This window comes from Coregonus clupeaformis, chromosome 6, assembly GCF_020615455.1.
Source record: "Coregonus clupeaformis isolate EN_2021a chromosome 6, ASM2061545v1, whole genome shotgun sequence".
NCBI classification, from domain to species: Eukaryota; Metazoa; Chordata; class Actinopteri; order Salmoniformes; family Salmonidae; genus Coregonus; species Coregonus clupeaformis.
This window is the reverse complement of record NC_059197.1, coordinates 22,572,069-22,598,615: the sequence shown is the minus strand read 5'-3', so window position 1 is coordinate 22,598,615 and position 26,547 is coordinate 22,572,069. Positions and strand designations below refer to the sequence as shown.

Below are 26,547 nucleotides of genomic sequence, written 5' to 3'. Positions count from 1 at the left end.
CAACTTGCTCTCTGCTATCTCACTCTCTTATCCGCTCTCACACTACTATCACCCCCTTCTCTCTCTTCCTGCTCTCTTCTCTCTCTCTCTCCTCTATGTCTCTCTGTCTCTGTCTCTCTCTCTCTCTCTGCCCTTTCTGCCTCAGTGTAACAGCCAGTTGAATACTGATGAGGTGATTCTGTTGTATTTCAGGCTGACGTTCCCCAGAGGGCATTTTCCCAGGCTGGCTGAGTGTGCCCACTTCCACTATGAGACCGTTGACTTTGGCACTGTGCAGGTGAGACCCGGCCCAGAACTGAACACACATACATTCTATGGAAAACAGAAGTAATTTGTTGATGGTAGTTTGGTAATTGTGTCCTTGGCTCAAGTTCATGTGTAGCTCAGTGGACATCATGGTGAGTTGTTCCACAAAATACCTAATTCCCTTAATGGAACCGAGCCATAGCGTCAGCAGTTTGTCCTAATTATTTTAGATAATCTTGTCCCCGCCCCACCCCCATTCCAATTTCCCATATTTGGAAAAAGTACAGATGGAATTTAAATTCTCATTCATTATGTACTCAAAGGGATACTTCGGGATTTTGGCATGCTAGTCAGTGCGCTAACGCTTGTTAGCATTGGCTCTCAAAATTAAAGCTAACTTCCTTCATAATGGACACAGCGACATAAAAATGGTATCCACTAGTTCATCTGACCCTGGGGAAGTAGATAAAGGGCCTCATTGCCAAAATCCTGAAGTATCCCTTTAATTTGAAAATAAAATTGGATAAGTGATACAGCAATCAGCAACATAGAATCCAATATATGAGTATATTTAAATGTTGTTTATGAATTTTTCATCCAGTGTGTGTGTTAATCCACTAAGTAGCAATCATTCCTATCTGATCCGCTCAGCTCAGCATAAACCTGCAATCCTCAGTACTAGTTGGATTAAGCTGATGATATCAACCAGAGAAATAGAGAATGGTTTTCTGGGCAGACAGCGTTACTGTAGGAGCATCCACAGCCGGTCAGTACTACTGTACAGAGAGTGAACTGTGGCAGCTTTCAGCTTCCAGGAGGTGGCAGAAGAGAGCAGTTATGTGCGGGGAGTTATGTTTATCACTGGAGAATGTAAGAGAACATTTAATTGTATAAGATGTTGCTTTGTTTGCTTAGCTTTCACCTGTGATATCGTCATGAGGTGGTCATTTAGGATGGCCCTATGGGTCATTTTTGCTGACACTATAACTGTAGATTCATTGCCATTACAGTCAGCACAGATTTCAGAGGGTTGAGAGTGAATTTTTTTGTGCCTGTGGTGATAATTAGAATCAGTCAAGCAGAAGTGATTACTCACTCATCTGTGTAATGTTGTTGGCTTGCCAGCAGAGAGCAGTAGTCAGCTACTCATTCGCACGCGGATGCTTTTACCACAGTTTCTACGTTTTACATTTTAGTAATTTAGCAGACGCTCTTATCCAGTGCATAGATTTTTTATCTGTTTTTGTCTTATATTTTACTTTTTTTTTTAAATATATTTTTTCATACTGGCCCCCCGTGGGAATCGAACCCACTACTGCGCAACATCCCTGCCGGCCATTCCCTCCCCTACCCTGGGCCAATTTTGCGCCGCCTCATGGGTTTCCCGGTCGCGGCCGGCTACGACAGAGCCTGGATTCGAACCAGGATATCTAGTGGCACATTGCGATGCAGTGCCTTAGACCACTGCGCCACTCGGGGGCCCAACAGAGAACAGGAACGAATGCGAAGCAGACAGAGCAGACCAGACTGGGGTTTGGAGTTTGAGAAGTCAACGAGAGAAGTAAAAAAGTATTCCTTAGTTGTACATTTGTTCACGAAATCTAAAGGCACAACCTAGATTTGAGCCAATGTCTTACATGGCTGAACATGTTATTACTCCAACCTCGTGAAAGTGACAAACTGACACGTTTTCATTTTCGTAAAAAACGATTTTTTAGCGAAGGAGTGCATTTGATTTGACGGCATGCGCAGTTCGCCGCGAGACGACCGTTAGACCTGATGACGCATAAGTTTAGCTAGCCAACGTCGCCATGACATCGGCTACAAGCGTGATCTGGGATTTCTATTGGAGAAGCAGTTTCTGCATGTCGTCATACTAAACCATCTTTGCTTTTACTGTTGAGAGAGCCTCACTGAACTGCTATGTTCGCGGCGTGGTATAACATAACATGACCAGCAAGGCTATTACATGTACAGTCGTGGTCAAACGTTTTGAGAATGACACAAGTATTGGTCTTCACAAAGTTGGCTGCTTCAGTGTTTTTAGATATTTTTGTCAGATGTTACTATGGTATACTGAAGTATAATTACAAGCATTCCATAAGTGTCAAAGGCTTTTATTGACAATTACATTAAGTTTATGCAAAGAGTCAATATTTGCAGTGTTGACCCTTCTTTTTCAAGACCTCTGCAATCCGCCCTGGCATGCTGTCAATTAACTTCTGGGCCACATCCTGACTGATGGCAGCCCATTCTTGCATAAGAGTTTGTTAGAATTTGTGGGTTTTTGTTTGTCCACCCGCCTCTTGAGGTTGACCACAAGTTCTCAATGGGATTAAGGTCTGGGGAGTTTCCTGGCCATGGACCCAAAATGTCGATGTTTTGTTCCCCAAGCCACTTAGTTATCACTTTTGCCTTATGGCAAGGTGCTCCATCATCAGGCATTGTTCGTCACCAAACTGTTCTTGGATGGTTGGTTGGTACCATTCTTTATTCATGGCTGTGTTCTTAGGCAAAATTGTGAGTGAGCCCACTCCCTTGGCTGAGAAGCAACCCCACACATGAATGGTCTCAGGATGCTTTACTGTTGGCATGACACAGGACTGATGGTAGCGCTCACCTTGTCTTCTCCGGACAAGGTGTTTTCCGGATGCCCCAAACAATCGGAAAGGGGATTCATCAGAGAAAATGACTTTACTCCAGTCCTCAGCAGTCCAATCGCTGTACCTTTTTGCAGAATATCAGTCTGTCCCTGATGTTTTTCCTGGAGAGAAGTGTCTTCCTCGCTGCCCTTCTTGACACCAGGCCATCTTCCAAAAGTCTTCACCTCACTGTGCGTGCAGATGCACTCACACCTGCCTGCTGCCATTCATAAGCAAGCTCTGCACTGGTGGTGCCCCGATCCCGCAGCTGAAGCAACTTTAGGAGACGGTCCTGGCGCTTGCTGGACTTTCTTGGGCGCCCTGAAGCCTTCTTCACAACAATTGAACCTCTCTCCTTGAAGTTCTTGATGATCCGATAAATGGTTGATTTAGGTGCAATCTTACTAGCAGCAATATCCTTGCCTGTGAAGCCCTTTTTGTGCAAAGCAATGATGACGGCACGTGTTTCCTTGCAGGTAACCATGGTTAACAGAGGAAGAACAATGATTTCAAGCACCACCCTCCTTTTAAAGCTTCCAGTCTGTTATTTTAACTCAATCAGCATGACAGAGTGATCTCCAGCCTTGTCCTCGTCAACACTCTCACCTGTGTTAACGAGAGAATCACTGACATGATGTCAGATGGTCCTTTTGTGGCAGGGCTGAAATGCAGTTTAAACGTTTTTTTGGGATTAAGTTAATTTTCATGGCAAAGAGGGACTTTGCAATTAATTGCAATTCATCTGATCACTCTTCATAACATTCTGGAGTATATGCAAATTGCCATCATGAAAACTGAGGCAGCAGACTTTGTGAAAATTAATATTTGTGTCATTCTCAAAACTTTTGCCACGACTGTATGCTAAGGGACGTGTGTGTGTGAGAGCTGATGGGAGCTCTAGCGCAGTGCATTGCAACTATAGAATAGCTGAACTACTGTAGCTGTGGCAGATGTGCTACATTAGACGTGTGGCTGGGGCTTAGCTGCTGAACAGAAGTGTCTGTCTGTGACCTTGATCTTCCTACAGGGGAAGATGAGCTGTGCTAGGAGAGAAATATCACTCTAGGGAGAGACCAGCCATGCCTCACTCTGACACTTATAGTACAGACCACACACATACAGTGCATTCGGAAAGTATTCAGACCCCTTGACTTTTTCCACTTTTTGTTACGTTACAGCCTTATTCTAAAAAAAAATTTTTTTATATAATCTCAGCAATCTACACACAATACCCCATAATGACAAAGCAAAAACAGGGTTTTAGAAATGTTTGCTAAAAAAATTAAAATATATATTTACATTAGTATTCAGACCCTTTGCTATGAGACTTGAAATTGAGCTCAGGTGCATCCTGTTGCCATTGATCATCCTTGAGATGTTTCTACAACTTGATTGGAGTCCACCTGTGGTACATTCAATTGATTGGAGATTATTTGGAAAGGCACACACCTGTCTATATAAGGTCCCACAGTTGACAGTGCATGTCAGAGAAAAAAACCAAGCCATGAGGTCGAAGGAATTGTCCGTAGAGCTCCGAGACAGGATTGTGTCGAGGCACAGATCTGGGGAAGGGTACCAAAAAATGTCTGCAGCATTGAAGGTCCCCAAGAACACAGTGGCCTCAATCATTCTTAAACGGAAGAAGTTTGGAACCACCAAGACTCTTCATAGAGCTGGCCGCCTGGGCAAACTGAGCAATCGGGGGAGAAGGGCCTTGGTCAGGGAGGTGACCAAGAACCCGATGGTCATTCTGACAGAACTCCGGAGATCCTCTGTGGAGATGGGAGAACCTTCCAGAAGGACAACCAACTCTGCAGCACTCTACCAATCAGGCCTTTATGGTATAGTGGCCAGACGGAAGCCACTCCACAGTAAAAGGCACATGTCTTCCCACTTGGAGTTTGCCAAACGGCACCTAAAGGACTCCCAGACCATGAGAAACAAGATTCTCTGGTCTGACGAAACCAAGATTGAACTCTTTGGTCTGAATGCCAAGCGTCACATCTGGAGGAAACCTGGCCCCATCACTACGGTGAAGCATGGTGGTGGCAGCAACATGCTGTGGGGATGTTTTTCAGCGGCAGGGACTGGGAGACTAGTCTGGATTGAGGGAAAGATGAACGGAGCAAAGTACAGAGAGATCCTTGATGAAAACCTGCTCCAGAGCGCTCAGGACCTCAGACTGGGACGAAGGTTCACCTTCCAACAGGACAACAACCTTAAGCACACAGCCAAGACAACGCAGGAGTGGCTTTGGGACAACAACCTGACAGAGCTTGGGAGGATCTGCAGAGAAGAATGGGAGAAACTCCCCAAATACAGGTGTGCCAAGCTTGTACCGTCATACCCAAGAAGACTTGAGGCTGTAATCGCTGCCAAAGGTGCTTCAACAAAGTACTGAGTAAAGGGTCTGAATACTTATGTACATTTTATATTTCTAAAACTGTTTTTGCTTTATCATTATGGGGTATTGTGTGTAGATTGAGGGAAAAAAGTAATTAATTTTAGAATAAGGCTAACGTAACAATGTGGAAAAAGTCAAGGGGTCTGAATACTTTCTGAAAGCACTGTACATACAACTTAACACTGTACAAAACACACTTAACTGTTTTCTTAAAGGCCCAGTGCAGTCAAAAGTGTGATTTTCTTCCGGTGTTTTATATATATTTCCACACTCTGAGGTTGGAATAATACTGTAAATTTCTAAAAAATTATTAGAACGCCCTTTTAGTGTAAGCGCTGTTTGAAAAGTGCCTGAAATATTTGCCTGTTTTGGTGGGATGGGGCTTTACCATGCAGTAAATGAGTTAATAGACCAATAACAATTTCAGTTTTCCCCTCCCTTTCAGACCACTCCCAGACAGTCCTAGCAAAATTCTTGCTTGAGAAATTGCTCTTTGCTTTCAAACGATTGATTCAGGGTTCTTTAGACATATTTGGTATTTTGGTTACTGTTTTTTTTTTTTTTTGCTCGCTTTTATTGCTGGCTCGATGCTCGTTTGTTGCTAGATTTGCGGCTGTATTGATTTGGCTCGGATTTAGTAGAAGAAATCTGCCTAGCAACAACTAGTGGGTGGCTGGTGGGAAGATTTTAATGTGAGCATTGAAGTAACACAAATATTTACAGTCTCACACATATTTTGTTTTAATATAATGTTCAATGTTTTGAAGGGATGAATGGTCTCTAGATGGAATTGGCTATTGCTCCTGTCAGATTGACCAGATTATTATTTGCTACTTTTTTTGTAATCGCCCACTGATATTTGTGTAGCTTGTTTTATTCCAGAGTGAAAACTAAAGGGAGAAAGTGGGAGGGTAGAGCGAGATGACATTCAAAGACTGCCTGTTTTCAATACTGAAGGGGAGAGAGAGACGATAGCTATACTGTTTTACTTTTAAACTCAATACCATTGTTTTCAATATCGTAAAGTGTAGTAGCCTATCCAGTCAAAGTGCAAATACAAGTCACGGGAAGGCGAGTCAGAGTCACCAATGGTCGAGTCACAAGTCCTGGACTCGAGTACTACAACACTGCTTAATTGTTACCCAGAAATGATTTGATATTGAGAGAAAAACAGCTGCAATGGACCTTTTAACAGCTGTCATGATACAATTTATGCGCTGACTTCACCCTGAGAGGAAGTGGGCTGACATATTAGTGGGAGTGTCACAACATTGTCCCTGTGGTGGGTCTCATGACTCATATGCTTGTTCTAGAACTCACACACAGGACCAGCAGGGATATGACAGATCAGGTCTCCGACACAATGGCAACATGAGGACAGCAGCCATCAGCCTCTGAAACACATACAGCGTACTGGGCTGATTCTGCCCAATATTACTTCCATTCTCTACAGAAGCACCATTTTGAAATGGAGATGCCTGGGTGGTCTGTGTCCTCCTGCACCTCTGTCTCTGTGTCAGGCTTACGTATGGGTGTGTGCTAACTGCTCTGTTTTAGCCTATATACTGTAGAGCTCCTTTGTCACAAGAGGATGAGGGAGGGAGGGAAGGAAGGAGAGTGGGAGGGAGATGGAAATGGGGAGCGGGCGGGAGGGAGATTGAGGAGAGGAAGGGTTGGGAGGGAGAGAGAAACAGTGGGATCCTTCCCCTATTTCTAGTCTCTGCTCTTGTGGTGTAATTGAACAGTGAAAACATGTTGTGGATCCACCTTGTGGCGAAGGACAGGCTGAAGGGGATTTAAGCTCGGGGACAGATGAAAGCAACCAGTATCTGTTTAACTCTGCTCAATCCAGTGGCAACTCCACGCTTTCCTCTGTCCTAAATCCATCAGCCAGTGGTAGGAAGCTAAGGGTTCAGCTCAGTGACTTCTATCTGGAGACACAGGACTGCAGTTGAACACTGTCCGGGAGACATCCAGCTGTGTTGTAACCTGACTTAATAGCTGAGGAGCAGTAAAGAGCCTGCACTGGCAGGTACCAGTATGCGCTTGTGACTTAATTTCTGTTTCTGGGTCCAGATGTGTATATTAATAGTTAATGGCTGCATGCATGTTTCGATTTAGGGATTTGTGCTGCACTGTGTGAGGTTGTCAGTTTTAGTTGCTTGGCTAAAATGCGTTGGGGGATAGAAAGAGCTTATACAAAACATAAGTAAGACATGCACTAAATTTACTCAGTTTCGTTTTCAATGTTAAATGACTCCGCTCCATGTGACGTGTGTTTCTCTGTCCAGACATCCTCTTGACATATTGTTAATCATCATTGATTCATGTTTGTCTTATCATGCTAACCGTCAATCTTTCCATCCACATGACCATAGTTATTGTTTAATTCACTCATTGACTCATGATTATTCTTCCAGACTGTATTAATAGTTTACGTCCTCCAAATATTATTGACTATTTACATTCTATTTCATATGTTAGCTTTGTAATACCTTAACTATTACTACCCTGCCTCGCAGGCCTTTGAAGTTTTGCCTGTATTTGATATCAATTTATTCCCCTAACTATTCCTGAGGCTTTGATCTCCTCTTGGTATACAGTGGCTTGCGAAAGTATTCACCCCCCTTGGCATTTTTCCTATTTTGTTGCCTTACAACCTGGAATTAAAATGGATTTTTTTGGGGGGGGTTGTATCATTTGATTTACACAACATGCCTACCACTTTGAAGATGCAAAATATTTGTTATTGTGAAACAAACAAGTAATAAGACAAAAAAACTGAAAACTGGAGCGTGCATAACTATTCACCCCCCCAAAGTCAATACTTTGTAGAGCCACCTTTTGCAGCAATTACAGCTGCAAGTCTCTTGGGATATGTCTCTATAAGCTTGGCACATCTATCCACTGGGTTTTTTGCCCATTCTTCAAGGCAAAACTGCTCCAGCTCCATCAAGTTGGATGTGTTCCGCTGGTGTACAGCAATCTTTAAGTCATACCACAGATTCTCAATTGGATTGAGGTCTGGGCTTTGACTAGGCCATTCCAAGACATTTAAATGTTTCCCCTTAAACCACTCGAGTGTTGCTTTATTAGTATGCTTAGGGTCATTGTCCTGCTGGAAGGTGAACCTCTGTCCCAGTCTCAAATCTCTGGAAGACTGAAACAGGTTTCCCTCAAGAATTTCCCTGTATTTAGCGCCATCCATCATTCCTTCAATTCTGACCAGTTTCCCAGTCCCTGCCGATTAAAAACATCCCCACAGCATGATGTTGCCACCACCATGCTTCACTGTGGGGATGGTGTTCTCAGGGTGATGAGAGGTGTTGGGTTTGCTCCAGACATAGCGTTTTCCTTGATGGACAAAAAGCTAAATCTTAGTCTCATCTGACCAGAGTACCTTCTTCCATATGTTTGGGGAGTCTCCCACATGCCTTTTGGCGAACACCAAATGTGTTTGCTTATTTTTTTTCTGCCCACTCTTCTGTAAAGCCCAGCTCTGTGGAGTGTACGGCTTAAAGTGGTCCTATGGACAGATACTCCAATCTCCGCTGTGGAGCTTTGCAGCTCCTTCAGGGTTATATTTGGTGTCTTTGTTGCCTCTCTGATTAATGCCCTCCTTGCCTGGTTTTTGAATTTTGGTGGGCGGCCCTCTCTTGGCAGGTTTGTTGTGGTGCCATATTCTTTAAATTTTTTAATAATGGATTTAATGGTGCTCCGTGGGATGTTCAAAGTTTCGGTATTTTTTTTATAACCGAACCCTGATCTGTACTTCTCCACAACCTTGTCCCTGACCTGTTTGGAGAGGTTCTTGGTCTTCATGGTGCCCCTTGCTTAGTGGTGTTGCAGACTCTGGGGCCTTTCAGAACAGGGGTGTGTGTGTATATACTGATCATGTGACACTTAGATTGCACACAGGTGGACTTTATTTAACTAATTATGTGACTTCTGAAGGTAATTAGTTGCACCAGATCTTATTTAGGGGCTTCATAGCAAAGGGGGTGAATACATATGCACACACCACTTTTCCGTTATTTATTTTTTAGAATTTTTTTAAACAAGTTATTTTTTTCATTTCACTTCATCAATTTGGACTATTTTGTGTATGTCCATTACATGAAATCCAAATAAAAATCAATTTAAATTACAGGTTGTAATGCAACAAAATAGGAAAAACGCCAAGGGGGATGAATACTTTTGCAAGGCACTGTAGGATGTTATGGAGTTATATGGGAGGGATGGAGGGAATTGGACAATGATTTTTGGTACATTTCCATAGCCTCTCAAATGCTGAAGGGGTTATCAATTGCTTATGTATAATTCATATACTGCATTTTTATTTTGGGTTGAAAAACATGTCAAGGGCTCAGTGTCACAGTGTTGAAAATGCACATTCACACTTTCTTAACCTCACGAGTTATTTCCTTATTGTGCATGAAGTCAGCAACTCAAGACCAAAGGACCTCCAACAACCCATTTTTCTAAAGGGACCTATGTTCTTTTTTTTTTTGGAAAAACATGGTCGTATTTATTATGTATTATCTAGATGTTTCTGGTTAAAAAAAACTAACCCATTTCTAACCAGATATGATGTTACCCAGTTGGGGCTACTGTCCATTATTGATAGAGTTTGGAGAGTTGGCTAAGTGACCGAACATGAATTTGGTGTATGTTCTACTTTCACGGTAGTTCTGAAACAGAAAGTGGTTGCTGTGTTAAACTACATTATTTAGAGTGTGGTGTCACTCACTATTTTAATCTCTCTGTACCCATTTCCCTGCAGCTGTCATTTGCAGAGGAGCAGACTGAGGGGCAGAAGGCTGGTCTGGACTCCAAGGAGCCACTCTTCCTGGTTCAGATCTGCTGCCAGGTATAATGGAGCTTGAGGGCTAGGCTCTAGTTTCTGACCCATAGAAAAATCTGGAACATTTAACTGAAGCATGATATTAATTTCTAAGGGGGTAGGATAATCCAGTGATTCTCAACCCTCTCCTCGTAGACCCCCAGACGTTTCACAATTTTGTTGTAGCCCTGAACTAGCACACCTGATTCATGTAGTCAAGGGCTTGATGATTAGTTGAATAAGGTGTGCTAGCTTTGGACTTGGATAATACATTTTGCGCCTTTGTACAGTATCTTTATCCTAGATTGCTTCTCTGTTTTTCTCAGTCTGGTCTCATTTCAGGCTCACTCTTGTCTCTGTGTTTGTGTCTCAGAGTCGGAGCTGGCTGGTGAAGCGCTCCTATGAAGACTTCCGTGTGCTGGACGAACACCTCCACCTTTGTATCTATGACAGACGCTTCTCCAAACTCACTGAGTTGCCCCGCTTTGACTCGCTGAAGGACACAGTAGAGGTAGGAGTCAGTCAACAGGACTAACTAAATCTTACCACTGGGAATATTTAACTATCTGCTGTGAATGAGACCAGTTGTATCCCAAATGACACCCCATTCCCTAAGTAGTGCACTACTTTTGACCAGTGCACAGGAAACTGGCCTAAACTAGTGGACTACTTAGGGAATAGGGTGCCATTAGGGACACCTCCACAGTCATAGTTACATTACATTATCTCCCCTGGCTTTGTATTCAACCTAACTCATTCCTGCTGGTTCTATTCTCCTTAGGAAATAACCGAGATGTTGGCAGCCTACCTGTCCCGTCTCACAGCCATCGCTGACAACAAGATCAACTGTGGTCCAGTGTTGACATGGATTGAGGTGAGCTACTCATGTTTCTCTTACACACTCCTCAGATAAACAGGACAACTTGTTTATTAAATTAGACTTCATGCAGAATTCAATTTTCCATTTTAGTAATAGATCTGATATCAATGCTAAACTCCATGATGTTGAGTATTTTGTAGACTCTGTCAACCTGTGTTTTGTCTCTCAGATTGATAACAAGGGTAACCACATTCTGGTAGCTGAGGAGTCCTCCATCAATGTTCCTGCCATCGCCGCGGCCCACGTCATCAAACGCTACATTGCCCAGGCCACAGACGAGCTGACCTTTGAGGTGACCCCTCTGTGCATCTTGTGATTGGACAGGAAAGGGGAGGGGTTTAGGGAACAGTGTGGAGATATGGGGATACATTCACTAGGTGATTTGTACACATTCTGCCGTGGATGTTGATGTTTTTAAACCCACTCAAACTGCTATATTCTCTCATTTGACTTTTCTGTGCTGACCCTTTTCTAGGTAGGGGACATTGTGTCAGTCATTGACATGCCTCCTAAAGAGGACACTGGCTGGTGGAGAGGGAAACATGGTTTTCAGGTAAAACCCTTCAAACAAGTCTGTGACTCAAACAGCTCTGTCTGTCCCTTCATACTAGTGATCAATTTTCTCCATCCCACTCCCTACTGTACATGGAGCTTACTACCACTTACTCTTCCTTAGATCAATATCTGGTGCATGATAGAGCGCAGGAGATTGTTACTATTCCTACTTCTGTTTCTCTCTGTGCAGGTTGGCTTCTTCCCCTGTGACTGTGTGGAGCTGATCAGTGACAGGATTCCCCCCTGTGTGTCCAGCTCTGTGCCAAAACCAGGTACTGTGGGCGGTTTTACAGCAACAATACTCTTCTCTGTGATTAATATATAACTGACTGGAGGTGCCTCTTACAGTTTTTTCCAACTGCTTACACACGTTTTCAAAACTGTCTCCTTTTTTCAAAACGCTACACACAATTCCCAAAACTGCACACACAAAATGCAAAATGCCTCACATCTCCTTCAAAATGTAACACTTTATTCAAAATGCCATAAACACATGTCAGAATGAAGCATTTGCATCAAATGGCAAACACTTCTTTCATAATAGTAAATTTTGGGATATACCATGTAAACACTGTTGTTCTAACTCTAAAGCACTTTGTATTGAAATGTAGATAAGCCTATGAAAGACCAATGTTCTACAGTGAAAGTAATCTGCTGAGAGGGGTAACAAGTACACTGTAAACACCAATGCGATGTAGAAACAGAAAATATTTATTAGGCCAAACATTACTGTTGTATACAGTAGCATACAACAAAACCATAAACATATGTAAACCAAAAGTATATAATTTAGAATACACTAAATAACACAATTGTGTGTGTGTGTGTGGGGTCCCGGGGGGGCAGTCCAGGAATTGGTAGGGGGGCAGTCACCAGTGCTAAGCTATGCTTCATCTCTTCTCCGGGCTGGGTCTGGCCACAATACTTTGTCCACATCACAAGATACTTCCCTCGATGTTTGGCAAGAGAAAACGTATCTCCTAGCATGGCGTATCCAACCTTGGACAGAGGCAACCTCTATGTCCCCCACATGCATCCTCCATTGCCTGGAGAAGCGGCATGCGGGCATAGGGTTGGCGATCATACACTTTCCAGCGCCAGGCTGAGAAGACTTCCTCTATGGGATTTAGAAAAGGTAAAAAATGGGGGTAGGTACAAAACTACAAATTTTGGATGGATGGCAAACCAGTTTTGGACCAGAACATCCCGGTGAAAACTAACATTGTCCCATATGACCACAAATCTAGCAGGCTCCTGATCTGGATCAGAGACAAGCATTGTGTAAATTGTATCCAGAAAAGTGAGCATATGGCTGGTGTTGTACGGACCAAGTGTGGCATTGTGATGGAGGACCCCGTTTTGAGTGATGGCAGCACACATAGTTATATTACCCCTGCGCTGTCCAGGGACATTGGTAATTGCCCTCTGTCCGATTACATTTCTTCCGCGGCGCCTGATTTTGGTGAGGTTGAAGCCTGTAGTGTCTGTAGTGACGCATGATCAACAAGTGTTGCCCTAATCTCATCAGAGATGGCTCTCCTTCCTTCTCTTCTTTGCCCTCATCCTCTTCTTCCTCTTCCTCCTACTCCTCCTCTTCCAACTCTTCGTATTTGAATTTGTCCTCATTGTTGTCCCCTGCCTCTCCCTCCTACTCCTCTTGCTCTCTGTTGTCTTGTTGGCATCCATTGTTCAAAACAGGTAATCTGACCTTTGACCTATTTATAGGCCTATACTACAGTAAAGCAGTGATTGGTTAGTGATCAGTTAAGCAATTAGTGTTTGCACATGTGAGGAGTGTGTGTGTGACCTGGTGAATAAGTGTAGCATTTTGATTGGTTGTTTGGAAAAGGAAAGCAAGTCACTTCCTGTTAGATTTTTGTGTTTTAGGTAGAGAATTGTGTGTAGTGTTTTGAAAAAAGTGTTTTATGCAATTGACAACTGAGTCAAAGGCTGAGAAATAGCTTATGGTTTTGGAGATTTGGTTTGTAGTTTTGCACTTTGAGTGAGAGGTTTCAAAAATCGTGTGACATGAAAAGATTTTGTGTGTAAGCAGTTGGAAAAAACTGTAAAGTGTGTCTGAAAGAATGAGATGAGTCTGGCATGCGTGTGTGTAACAGCGTTGTATGGGTTGACTCTTCGTGTTTTTTTACTCATACTTTCATGTGTTATCCACTGGGATTCAAATGCACATCTATTGTATGTTTTATTTACAACCCCAAAACAAAATTATATTCATTCAGTGTGTGTCCATCAGTGTGTAAGAAGCATGGGAAGCTGGTGATGTTCCTGAGGAGCTTCATGAAGTCCCGTCCACCCCCTCAGAAGCTGAGGCAGCGTGGGATCCTCAGGGAGAGGGTGTTTGGCTGTGACCTGGGGGAACACCTCCTCAACTCAGGACATGATGGTCAGTCTCCCAGCAGCCTTATCTCTGTAGTTAGCACTGTATAGAGAAAGGTAGACTTCTCAGTCTTTGTTGTGAAAATCTCTTTGATGTTACTCTGTGTTGACGGCCATCTATCCTCTCCTTGCTCCAGTCCCCCAGGTGATCAAATGCTGTACTGAGTTCATTGACAGACATGGTGTCGTGGATGGGATGTACAGACTCTCTGGGATCTCCTCCAACATCCAGAAACTGAGGTAAGTCCCTGCTTCACTTATTAGCATCAAATAATGTACAACATCCTGGAAAAAAATGAAGAAATTCAATCATCATGGCAGTACTGCTTATGGACTTAAACCGTGTTAACTGTACGTGATGGTCTGATGTTGAGTGTTAACCAGTGTCTTCTCTCCTCTGTTTCCCCAGACATGAGTTTGACTCGGAGCAGATCCCAGACCTCAGTAGAGATGTCTTCAATCAGGATATCCATTCCGTAGGGTCCCTCTGTAAACTGTACTTCAGAGAGCTGCCCAACCCTCTGCTCACCTACCAGCTCTATGAGAGATTCTCAGTAAGGAGCAGAACACTGGATTGGGACTGAGGGGAAAGGTGGAGGCTGATTGGGGAAAACATGAGTAGAGGAGATATTCTTAATAATATAGTAATCTTGGAATAAACCAAGGGAGATACTGTACTAACATACGCTTGTATTTCCCATTCAAAATATGTGAAATAGAAAGGTCTTATCACTGAAATGAACTTAGAATTCTTAATCAGAAACATCCTCGTAGCACAGCGGGGTGTATTGAAGATAACCGTAAAGGGGGGGACAGTAAAGGACTGAAAGCTCCTGCTGGCCTAGTTATCAGGCTCTCTCTCAGTGTGGACCTCTGGTGTTCCCTCCCTCCCTCCACAGGAGGCTGTGTCTGCAGCTACTGATGAGGAGAGGCTGGTGAAGATCCACAATGTCATCCAGCAGCTTCCTCCTCCTCACTACAGGTCAGTGGGAGATGAGTTCACAGCACACCCTAGTGGCTCCTGCAATTCTGCATCTTCTGTATTCACTACAACGGTGTATAAAGTCACCACTGAACTGTAGGTGCTAAGGCGCCATCTGTTGGCTAACAGAGAGCATTGAACAGTCACAGTCTTGGCATTGTAAGCTGACAGTAAAGAAGGGTGTATTCCACATGTCTGTGTTCTACCTGATCTGTAATACTCTCTGGTCTGCGCTGCAGGACTCTGGAATTCCTCATGAGACATTTGTCCCAACTGGCCACCTTCAGCCCTATTACCAACATGCACACCAAGAACCTGGCCATCGTCTGGGCTCCCAACCTGCTCAGGTATACTGTAACGTTCCAAACACCAACACTGTCATTAGTATTAACTGTGATTATAAACTGGGTGGTTCAAGCCCTGAATGCTGATTTTATCTGAAAGCCGTGGTATATCAGACCATATACCACGGGTATGACAAAACATTTATTTTAACAGCTCTAATCACGTTGGTAACCAATTTATAATAGCAATAAGGCACCTCTGGGGTTTGAGGTATATTACCAATATATCACTGCTAAGGGCTGTATCCAGGCACTCCGCGTTGCGTCATGGTTAAGAACAACCCTTAGTCGTGGTATATTGGCCATATACCAAACCCCCTCGTGCCATATTGCTTAAATATACACTGTTTTGTAACTGGCTATGACTGGCCATGCAGTTGATTAGGACATAACTGTGTTTCAGGTCCAAACAGATTGAGTCGGCCTGTTATAGTGGAACCGCAGCCTTTATGGAGGTGCGTATCCAGTCAGTGGTGCAGTCAGTGGTGGTGGAGTTCATTCTGAACAACACAGAGGCACTCTTCAGCCCCAAAGTCAACGCCCTCATCCAGGAGAGCACAGGTACAGCATTACCCTGGCTTTGGCACTCATATGGGAACGTTATGGGAACTTCAAAAACATTTCTCTCTCTGCTCCCAGGTACCAGTACCCTATCCAGACCCAAGTCTCTGCTGGTGTGCTCTCCTTCCACTAAGCTCCTATCTCTGGAGGAGGCCCAGGCCCGTACCCAGGCCCAGCTGGGCTCCCCTGTTACTACCCCCGTTCTGTCCCACAGCGAGTACATCGAGGTGGGGGAGGGACCCGGGGCACTGATGGGCAAGTTCCACACAGTCATCGAGCTCCCCACTGAGAGGTAGGTTGTTGTTGGTGCTTCTAGAAACTAGTAGCCTACAGTACATTGTAGTTTTATAAACCATACAATGGCTTGCGAAAGTATTCACCCCCCCTTGGCATTTTTCCTATTTTGTTGCCTTACAACCTGGAATTAAAATGGATTTTTGGGGAGTTTGTATCATTTGATTTACACAACATGCCTACCACTTGGAAGATGCAAAATATTTGTTATTGTGAAACAAACAAGAAAAATAAGACAAAAAAACAGAACTTGGCCGTGCATAACTATTCACCCCCCCTCCCCAAAGTCAATACTTTGTACATTTACATTTACGTCATTTAGCAGACGCTCTTATCCAGAGCGACTTACAGTTAGTGAATACATATATATATATATATTTTTTATACTGGCCCCCCGTGGGAATCGAACCCACAACCCTGGCGTTGCAAACGCCATGCTCTATCAACTGAGTTACATCCCTGCCGGCCATTCCCTCCCCTACCCTGGACGACGCTGGGCCAATTGTGCGCCGCCCATGAGTCTCCCGGTCGCGGCCGGCTGCGACAGAGCCTGGATTCGAACCAGGATCTCTAGTGGCACAGTTAGCACTGCGATGCAGTGCCTTAGACCACTGCGCCACTCAGGAGACTTTGTAGAGCCACCTTTTGCAGCAATTACAGCTGCAAGTCTCTTGGGGTATGTCTCTATAAGCTTGGCACATCTAGCCACTGGGATTTTTGCCCATTCTTCAAGGCAAAACTGCTCCAGCTCCAAGTTGGATGGGTTCCGCTGGTGTACAGCAATCTTTAAGTCATACCACAGATTCTCAATTGGATTGAGGTCTGGGCTTTGACTAGGCCATTCCAAGACATTTAAATGTTTCCCCTTAAACCACTCGAGTGTTGCTTTATTAGTATGCTTAGGGTCATTGTCCTGCTGGAAGGTGAACCTCTGTCCCAGTCTCAAATCTCTGGAAGATTGAAACAGGTTTCCCTCAAGAATTTCCCTGTATTTAGCGCCATCCATCATTCCTTCAATTCTGACCAGTTTCCCAGTCCCTGCCGATTAAAAACATCCCCACAGCATGACCACCACCATGCTTCACTGTAGGGATGGTGTTCTCAGGGTGATGAGAGGTGTTGGGTTTGCGCCAGACATAGCGTTTTCCTTGATGGCCAAAAAGCTCAATTTAAGTCTCATCTGACCAGAGTACCTTCTTCCATATGTTTGGGGAGTCTCCCACATGCCTTTTGGTGAACACCAAACGTGTTTGCTTATTTTTTTCTTTAAGCAATGGCTTTTTTCTGGCCACTCTTCCGTAAAGCCCAGCTCTGTGGAGTGTATGGCTTAAAGTGGTCCTATGGACATATACTCCAATCTCCGCTGTGGAGCTTTCCAGCTCCTTCAGGGTTATCTTTGGTGTCTTTGTTGCCGCTCTGATTAATGCCCTCCTTGCCTGGTCCGTGAGTTTTGGTGGGCGGCCTTCTCTTAGCAGGTTGTTGTGGTGCCACTTTCTTTCCATTTTTTTATAATGGATTTAATGGTGCTCCGTGGGATGTTCAAAGTTTCTGATATTTTCTTTATAACGAACCCTGAATCTGTACTTCTCCACAACTTTGTCCCTGACCTGTTTGGAGAGCTCCTTGGTCTTCATGGTGCCGCTTGCTTGGTGGTGCCCCTTGCTTGCTTGGTGTTGCAGACTCTGGGGCCTTTCAGAACAGAGGTGTGTGTGTTTATATATACTGAGATCATGTGACAGATCATGTGACATTTAGATTGCACACAGATTGACTTTATTTAACTAATTATGTGACTTCTGAAGGTAATTGGTTGCACCAGATCTTATTGAGGGGCTTCATAGCAAAGGGGGTGAATACATACAGTTGAAGTTTACATACACCTTAGCCAAATACATTTAAACTCAGTTTTTCACAATTCCTGACATTTAGTCCTAGTAAAAATCCCTGTCTTAGGTCAGTTAGGATCACCACTTTATTTTAAGAATGTGAAATGTCAGAATAATAGTAGAGAGAGTGATATATTTCAGCTTTTATTTATTTCATCACATTCCCAGTGGGTCAGAAGTTTACATACACTCAATTAGTATTTGGTTGCATTGCCTTTAAATTGTTTAACTTGGGTCAATCGTTTCGGGTAGCCTTCCACAAGCTTCCCACAATAAATTGGGTGAATTTTGGCCCATTCCTCCTGACAGAGCTGGTGTAACTGAGTCAGGTTTGTAGGCCTCCTTGCTCGCACACGCTTTTTCAGTTCTGCCCACACATTTTCTATAGGATTGAGGTCTTTATGATGGCCACTCCATACCTTGACTTTGTTGTCCTTAAGCCATTTTGCCACAACTTTGGAAGAATGCTTGGGGTCATTGTCCATTTGGAAGACCCATTTGCGACCAAGCTTTAACTTCCTGACTGATGTCTTGAGATGTTGCTTCAATATATCCACATAATTTTCCTTCCTCATGATGCCATCTATTTTGTGAAGTGCACCATTCCCTCCTGCAGCAAAGCACCACCACAGCATGATGCTGCCACCCCTGTGCTTCACGGTTGGGATGGTGTTCTTCGGCTTGCAAGCGACCCCCTTTTTCCTCCAAACATAACGATGGTCATTATGGCCAAACAGTTCTATTTTTGTTTCATCAGACCAGAGGACATTTCTCCAAAAAGTACGATCTTTGTCCCCATGTGCAGTTGCAAACCGTAGTCTGGCTTTTTATGGCGGTTTTGGAGCAGTGGCTTCTTCCTTGCTGAGCGGCCTTTCAGGTTATGTTGATATAGGACTGGTTTTACTGTGGATATAGATACTTTTGTACCTGTTTCCTCCAGCATCTTCACAAGGTCCTTTGCTGTTGTTCTGGGATTGATTTGCACTTTTCGCACCAAAGTACGTTCATCTCTAGGAGACAGAATGTGTCTCCTTCCTGAGCGGTATGACGGCTGCGTGGTCCCATGGTGTTTATACTTGCGTACTATTGTTTGTACAGATGAACGTGGTACCTTCAGGCGTTTGGAAATTGCTCCCAAGGATGAACCAGACTTGTGGAGGTCTACAATATTTTTTTCTGAGGTTTTGGCTGATTTCTTTTGATTTTCCCATGATGTCAAGCAAAGAGTTTGAAGGTAGGCCTTGAAATACATCCACAGGTACACCTCCATTTGATTCAGATGATGTCAATTCGCCTATCAGAAGCTTCTAAAGCCATGACATCATTTTCTGGAATTGTCCAAGCTGTTTAAAGGCACAGTCAACTGAGTATATGTCAACTTCTGACCCACTGGAATTGTGTCTGTAAACAATTGTTGGAAAAATTACTTGTGTCATGCACAAAGTAGATGTCCTAACCGACTTGCCAAAACTATAGTTTGTTAACAAGAAATTTGTGGAGTGGTTGAAAACATGTTTTAATGACTCTAACCTAAGTGTATGTAAATTTCCGACTTCAACTGTGTGCGTACCACTTTTACGTTATAAATTTTTTTGAAGTCTTTGAAAGAAGTTATTTTTTTCATTCCACTATTTTGTGCATGTCTATTACATGAAATCCAAATAAAAATCAATTTAAATTACAGGATGTAATGCAACAAAATAGGAAAAACCCCAAGGGGGATGAATACTTTTGCAAGGCACTGTCTCTGACCACCCTGTATGGTCCACTGTAGTCATGGGGGATGTTGTGTTATAGTAAGAGGGCTCCTGGGAAGGTGAAAAAGTCCCCAGTGGGAAGCTGGCGTTCATTCTTCCACCTGGGCAAGTCCTCCTCCATGACCTCCAAACGCAAGCTGAAGCGTCACCCCAGCGAACCAAATGAGATCAAGAGCATCGCGCTGCCAGGTCAGGCCTCAACCAGCACTACACTATCCAGTACTGTACACAACCATAAGGACCCTCTTCAGAGCCATGTTATAAAATACTTCCAGTCATGTCTCTGTGGTTATATGTATGGGTGATGTGATGAAGTCATGTTTTATTTTTTTTAAATAAGTCAATTTTCAACTTCAGTTTGTAATTTCATATTATTCAGGTGGAAGAGGTGATAGTGGGACACTGCGCTCCTCCAAAAGTGAAGAATCTCTCACCTCTTTGCACAATGTGGAAGGTAAATATGCCCCCAGTCACACTTTCAATCCTGTCAGTACCTGTGTTTCATAATAGGTGATAAACAAATTTAGACAGATAATTTATTTGTTACCTTTATTTTTATGTTGTCTAATGTTGAAGTCTGCCTCTGAACGTTAATGTATACTATCTATCTGTCTGTCCTAGGGGAGCCCCAGATGTACCACCCTCCTAGACCACGCTCCACCACATTCAGGGATGACCTGTGTGATGCCTGGATCAAAGTTGACCTCTACAACAACCAGGCCAAGAAGGTCCATAGTGGTGCTGATGGTCCAGCCTATGACCCAGCTGGCGTGTCCCCTCCACATCAGGAGGACGACCTTGACCTCTGTCTTCCAGCCCCTGGCATGGCCTTTCTGGACTTTGACCCCATGTCTTTCCAGTGCAGCCCAGTGAGCCCACCAACAGCTAAATCCGCTCCTCAACGCAAAGCAAGCGTCAACTGTAGGAAGAATGTCGGGGGTTCCAGTGAATCAGAGCCCATCTCCTCATCCCTCTATAAAGTCGTCAGTAACTCCCAGTCCCCTGACATCAGTCCAGTCCATAGGAAAGGAGGGGAGAAAAAGAAAGTGTCTCGGGTCGTCTCCCCCAAACTCAGACGGAAGTCCTCTAAGTCCCCCCCTGTGGTTGAAGCAGATGTGCACACTGTGTGTGCCTCTGCCCCACGCTGTGTTTCGGACACCCAGGGTGGTGAGTCCTCGTCCCCTCCACCTCTGGATCTGTGTGAGGCCCAACTAGTGAGTGAGGCCAGGGCACCCTACCGGCCCCCCAGCCCACCAAGTTTTGCCTCAACTGTCACAGACAGCCTGGCTTCACAAAACCCTCCGGATGCAGGTCAGTGGCACATTAAAAACAAATTCAATTTTAGTTCATTTTATATCGACAGTTTATCATTAATGTGCAGCAATGTTTACATGGATATGTACAGTTCTTAATGTGTTTCCTTATTAGCTTAAGTTCTTATGGTATTATTCTATGTGTTGTCCCCTCATGTCTGATCACAGCGTTGTTTGTCCTGTCATACTGTAGCAGCATTGTTTGTCTTATGCCTCCCCAGGAACAGATAGGCTTGTGAATTCCGTGTCAGTCCTCCCTCCTCACCCTCCGTTGACGAGTGCTGCCCGCAGGCTGGCCCTGGCCCTGGCTGAGTCTGCCCAGAAGGCCACCCTGACCTCTCAGAGGAGGAGCACCCAGCCCCCCTACCCTCTCCAGAGACAGGACACCCCCCACCCCCTAGACAGACCCCCACGGCCCTCTGTTCTCCACCTCCAACCCTGCTCTCAGGATTACGGTGACCTCAAGGTCTCTTCTCCAGCCCCCCTCTTACCCTTGGCTGGCACACCAGTTGAGAGTCCGTGTGACCGTTTCCCTGGCTATGAGAGAAAACAGGCCCCTGAGGGACAAGTGGCCATGAGTAACTTCACTCCCACTATCAGTCCCTTAGAGGCTAGAGCTCTACTGCAGGGCAGCACAGAGGTGAGGGACCAGAGGGAAGGGAGAGACCGGCCCCTGGGAGCTGTAAGGACTGTTCATCTTCAGACTGTGTCCTCCTTGTATGGCAGTGGTGGGGCCTCCCCTCCCATTCAATCAGTCTGCTCCATTCAGAGCCAGTTAGCTGCTGCTGTCCTCGCTAACACTGACTCAGTCAATGCCTATAACTATCGGGCTGTTCTTGCTGAGGCGTCCATGCCAGGGTCTGTGGATGAGATCCCTCCACGTCCTCCTCTGCCGTCCTTAGTCCACCAGTACAGCTCTGATGAAGAGAGAGCTATGAGGGAGGCTGAAGACGTATACAGACATCATCGGGTCAATCCAGCAGGACGGGTATCTGGACATCCTCATCCTCAGCCTGACTGTCTCCCTACCCACCAGGCAGGGCCCAACAGCATGTACAAACCCACGTCTAACAGCCACTACAGTACTTTAGGCCTCCTGAACTACCCCTCTTCATCCTCCCAGTACAGAGGTCAACCCCAACCCCAACCCAGGGAGGAGCACAGCTCCAGTGGCCACCACAGATCCAAGGGACAATGGCAGAGGACTGAGGATAGAGCCCAGGGGTGCCCCGTCATCCGCAGGGCACACTCCTTCCATGCCCAGCAACCTATTCGTATTCAACTGGCAGACACCCTGTTCTACGTCCAACGTCCAGCTGTCCAGGAAAAGGAGTACCAGAGACTAGTCCAGTCAGATGTCCAACCCATGCAGCCGTACTTTGAGAATGGCCGTGTTCAATACCGCTACAGCCCCTATTCAGACGCAGCGCCTCTAGAAGAGTCTTACTACTATGTGGACCCTTACAGGACGAGCCGCATCCGACACAGTCAGTCATACACCATGCGCTCTACCAGGGATTGTGGACATCCTGGCTACCACTACCATCCCTCACACAACATCCCACCTCCAAAAAGACAACTCTTCTTAGAGAGCAGAGATCCAGAGCGAGTCATTTACAAGTCCTGGGACCACCCAGAGGGTTGTGACAGACTAGTCTATCAGCCAATCAGGCAAGAAAATAGAGCCAGGCAGATGCCCCAGGGCCCTATCATGTCTCCTTATGAGAACCTAAATCCTCCCCTCCCACAGAGTGACATAAGGGGCAGAGATATCAGTCACACCAGAAGCAGGTCAGACCCAGGTAATGCCTGGCTGCTGGCCATCGACAGAGTGGACAGCCAACGGGAAGTAGCTGCCGTGTCCCCAATCTCCCCTGGCCAGCAGCTTTCAGACCCTAGTGATTACATCAGGCACCAGAGGGGTCATTGGCTAGGTGAGGAGCCAGTCCCTCCCCGGAGAGAGAGCGTCTCCAGGAGAACCCAGTCCAAGCAGGGCACCTCCCAAAGACATCAACCCCAGTCACAGCATTGCAACGTCCCCATGCTCCTAGATGTTAAGAACGTGGAGCAGGGTGAGGGTGGTCATAGTAGAGGTCATGACAAGGTAATTATGGGCAACGCTGCTAACAGTTACTCTGCCCGATTAAAACCAAGCACCCCCAGGAGACCACGATCACAGAGCATCAGAGAGCCTCATTACTACCACCATGTCAAATCGCCTGTGGAACCAGAGCACCCTGGGTCTTTCTCCACCCAGCCCCACAGGAGAACCCAGAGCACCAAGGCCATGCCCTCTCACTATGCTAACCTGGAGGGGTACTACCCAGCTCCCAAGCCCAAACCCTCAGGATCTGGTAAGGCCATGCCAGGGCCGTTCCCTGGGCCTTTCCCTGGCCACGGCTGCATGCCCCCACACAGCCACAGACCGCTGTCCCAGGCCCTAGGGGGCCACAGGGCCTTCCTGCAGACAGGCCTCAGGCCAGAAGCTGGAGTCTACGCTGAGTGATTCAGTCCTCTAATCACACCAGCAGCTAAAAGAGGCCAGCTTGGCATACATCTCCAACTCAACAGATTAATGTTGATGGTTATAAAAATGTAAAAAATGCATACAGACATATCCCTTCAAACAATTTTTAAGAAAATGTTGAATTGACACGAATGGGTGGGTCATACTGTTGGTAACATGTAGATAGCAAAGAAAGAGGGAAATTATTTTCTCATAAACTACAAAGGGACTTTAAGAGGTGAGATTTTGAAAGCTCGTTTTGGGAAATGGTTTATGTAGGTTTTGTATCATTTTTATGTCCGAAGGATAATTATAATTTAATGTCCGTAAGATAATATTGTCCAACAAACAGAAAATGCCATTTGAAATGTCTGCCAAATATTGTTAATTTTATGAGCAATAATATTCTAAGATAGAATGTCTTACTGGGCCTACAGCCAACGTGATATTGTTAGCCTAGTTAATTTACGCCCTAACTGAAGAAACATGCACTTTTTAAATAATTATAGCATCTGAAAACCATGCATAGATCCTTGACTTTTTATGTTTTGCAATTCCACTGATTCTTCACTGAAGGTGTTTGGTAACACTTTGTTTGGCACTTGTGGTGTTATTTAGTTCAAACAATAATGGAAGACACTGAGGACATTTCTTCACCTGCACTTCTCCCACCTTCACAAAACAAGACACAAATTAAGGAGCATGGAGGATTGTGACCACAGTTAGGGTCCATCTAATGTCATGTTACCAGGATAAATAACTTCCAAATGTGTACGTGTGCTGCAAATGTGAAAGAAGTGTATGTCAATGCACTCCTCACATTAACCAGAAGCTGTAATGCTTTATGACATTGTGTTGTATTATGAGAGGACATTAGTTTCTCTCTTTTGTAGGGATATTTTAATTGTATGTCATGTTTTATCTGTTGCTTTACTCTTTTGTTATAGTTTTTTATTCATTAATGATGTTATTTCAAACCCAACCCTCTGTAAATGAGGAGATATTGCTAAGACATTTTGTTGTTTTTTCATGAGATAATCTAAATTAAAAAATAAATAATATCCTAAAACATACTATGAAAAATTGTGGCTGAATTTATTTGATCTTTTGGACTATTTTGTTCATTGGAATGCACATCTGATTAAGTCATTGGTTGGAGCAACAATGCATACTCACTGGGCCTTGCATTTGCTACCGTGCAGATTCAGAGAAGTTTAAGCATTAGACAGCAGAGGGCACTGCAGTATTGCAGAGAAAGTGGTTCCCTAATAATGTCTCTGAATCTCTAGTGAAGATAGAACTCCATTTTTATTTTTAAATCACTTTAAGTCAGTTTTTGTCCTAAAGTCTGTCTCATTCCTTAGATGTGTAGTGTATTGCTATACACACAGTGACTGTAGTTGTTTCCCAATAGTATCTCATTAGCATAGACAAATCTGACAACTCCCGAAAATATAGTATTTTTGTTAATGCATCCTCTCCCCTTGATCTGTCATCCATATTCAAGGAAACTGCCAGTGCAAATTTAGGAACAAATCATTCAGGATCATTTTTTTGTAGCGTCTGCCCAGCAAACCGGGAACATTCCCAGAACATTAGCTAACGTTCCAATTAAGTTCTAGTTAGGGTTTATCTGGGCAAAGGAAACTGACGAGATCTCCTCTGCTCAGAAAGCTACCATTCAAGCTACCATTCACCAGCTCTGCAAGCGTTATGTCAAAATAAGTTAGTTACTCACCAAATATGCCTGCCCTTCCTGCAACTATTGTAATTTACTGCCATTACGTCTGGTATGTACTTCCAAAAAAGGTCTAAATTAAAATTCACAAGCAACCAAAACAATTTCTGTGTTTTAGACCTTCGCCTCTCCCGAGCCCGTTGGGCAGTTGCAGCGATGAGACAAGATCGTAATCACGAAATTGGGGAGAAAAAGGAGGTAAAAACATAAACGATAATGGAAGTAGTTCTGAAAACATTTATGCAATGTTCTGCTAATGTGTAGTGTAACATTTTCAGAGGATTTCCCTTATATTATTATTATTATATACCCTTTTTTTCTCCCTAATTTCATGATATCCAATTACACTCTTGTCTCATCGCTGCAACTCCCCAACAGGCTTGGGAGATGCAAAGGTCGAGTCATGCGTCCGCCGAAACATGACCCGCCAAGCTACACTTCTTAACACCCACTTAACCCAGAAGCACCAATGTGTCAGAGGACACACTGTTCAACTGACAACCACTGTCAGCTTGCAGGTGCCCAGCCCGCCACAAGGAGTCTCTAGAGCACGATGATCCAAGTAAAGCCTCCCCGGCCAAACCCTCCCCTAACCCGGACGATGCTGGGCCAATTGTGCATAGCCCTATGGGACTCCCGGTCAAGCCAGTTATGACACAGCCTGGGATCGAACCCCAGGCTGTAGTGACGCTGCAACACTGTGATGCAGTGCCTTAGACCACTGCGCCACTCAGGAGGCCTCGATTTCCCTTATATTATTATCCAAACTATGGCTATATGTCTTAGTACATATGAATATCTATGTATACCTCACCGCAATCTGCCAGGCAATAATTTAACATGATTTCTGAAATCAAGTTTGTAGGGAAAATAAAAGTCTATATAAAGAAGATTGTCAGAGTAAAAAATAAGAGGATACTTATTTTTCTAGATTTAGTTATCCTCTCTTTTGCAAAGACAAAGACCACAACCTGGAATAAAGGTGTAAACAGCTTTTACATACACTCAATTAGTATTTGGTAGCATTGCCTTTAAATTGTTTAACTTGGGTCAAACATTTCGGGTAGCCTTCCACAAGCTTCCCACAATAAGTTGGGTGAATTTTGGCCCATTCCTCCTGACAGTGCTGGTGTAACTGAGTCAGGTTTGTAGGCCTCCTTGCTCGCACATGCTTTTTCAGTTCTGTCCACACATTTTCT

General features: G+C 44.4%; 1 protein-coding gene across 2 annotated transcripts in view; it reads left to right on the top strand.

The window, feature by feature from the left end:
* The window catches only part of LOC121567991 (rho GTPase-activating protein 32-like), a 47,837-nt gene extending 23,175 nt beyond the window's left edge, over window positions 1-24,662 (top strand). For both annotated transcript variants that reach the window (XM_041878446.2, XM_041878447.2), the window contains exons 5-22: window positions 193-277; window positions 10,076-10,162; window positions 10,509-10,646; window positions 10,917-11,009; window positions 11,185-11,307; window positions 11,491-11,568; window positions 11,761-11,842; window positions 13,825-13,974; window positions 14,105-14,207; window positions 14,377-14,521; window positions 14,867-14,949; window positions 15,189-15,296; window positions 15,697-15,854; window positions 15,933-16,146; window positions 19,832-19,980; window positions 20,171-20,245; window positions 20,413-21,102; window positions 21,326-24,662. In XM_041878446.2, the coding sequence (XP_041734380.2) occupies window positions 193-277; window positions 10,076-10,162; window positions 10,509-10,646; window positions 10,917-11,009; window positions 11,185-11,307; window positions 11,491-11,568; window positions 11,761-11,842; window positions 13,825-13,974; window positions 14,105-14,207; window positions 14,377-14,521; window positions 14,867-14,949; window positions 15,189-15,296; window positions 15,697-15,854; window positions 15,933-16,146; window positions 19,832-19,980; window positions 20,171-20,245; window positions 20,413-21,102; window positions 21,326-23,610 (4,846 nt within the window). In that variant the 3' untranslated portion in view covers window positions 23,611-24,662. The remainder of the gene's footprint in view (window positions 1-192; window positions 278-10,075; window positions 10,163-10,508; window positions 10,647-10,916; window positions 11,010-11,184; window positions 11,308-11,490; window positions 11,569-11,760; window positions 11,843-13,824; window positions 13,975-14,104; window positions 14,208-14,376; window positions 14,522-14,866; window positions 14,950-15,188; window positions 15,297-15,696; window positions 15,855-15,932; window positions 16,147-19,831; window positions 19,981-20,170; window positions 20,246-20,412; window positions 21,103-21,325) is intronic.
* The last annotated feature ends 1,885 nt before the right edge of the window (window positions 24,663-26,547 follow it).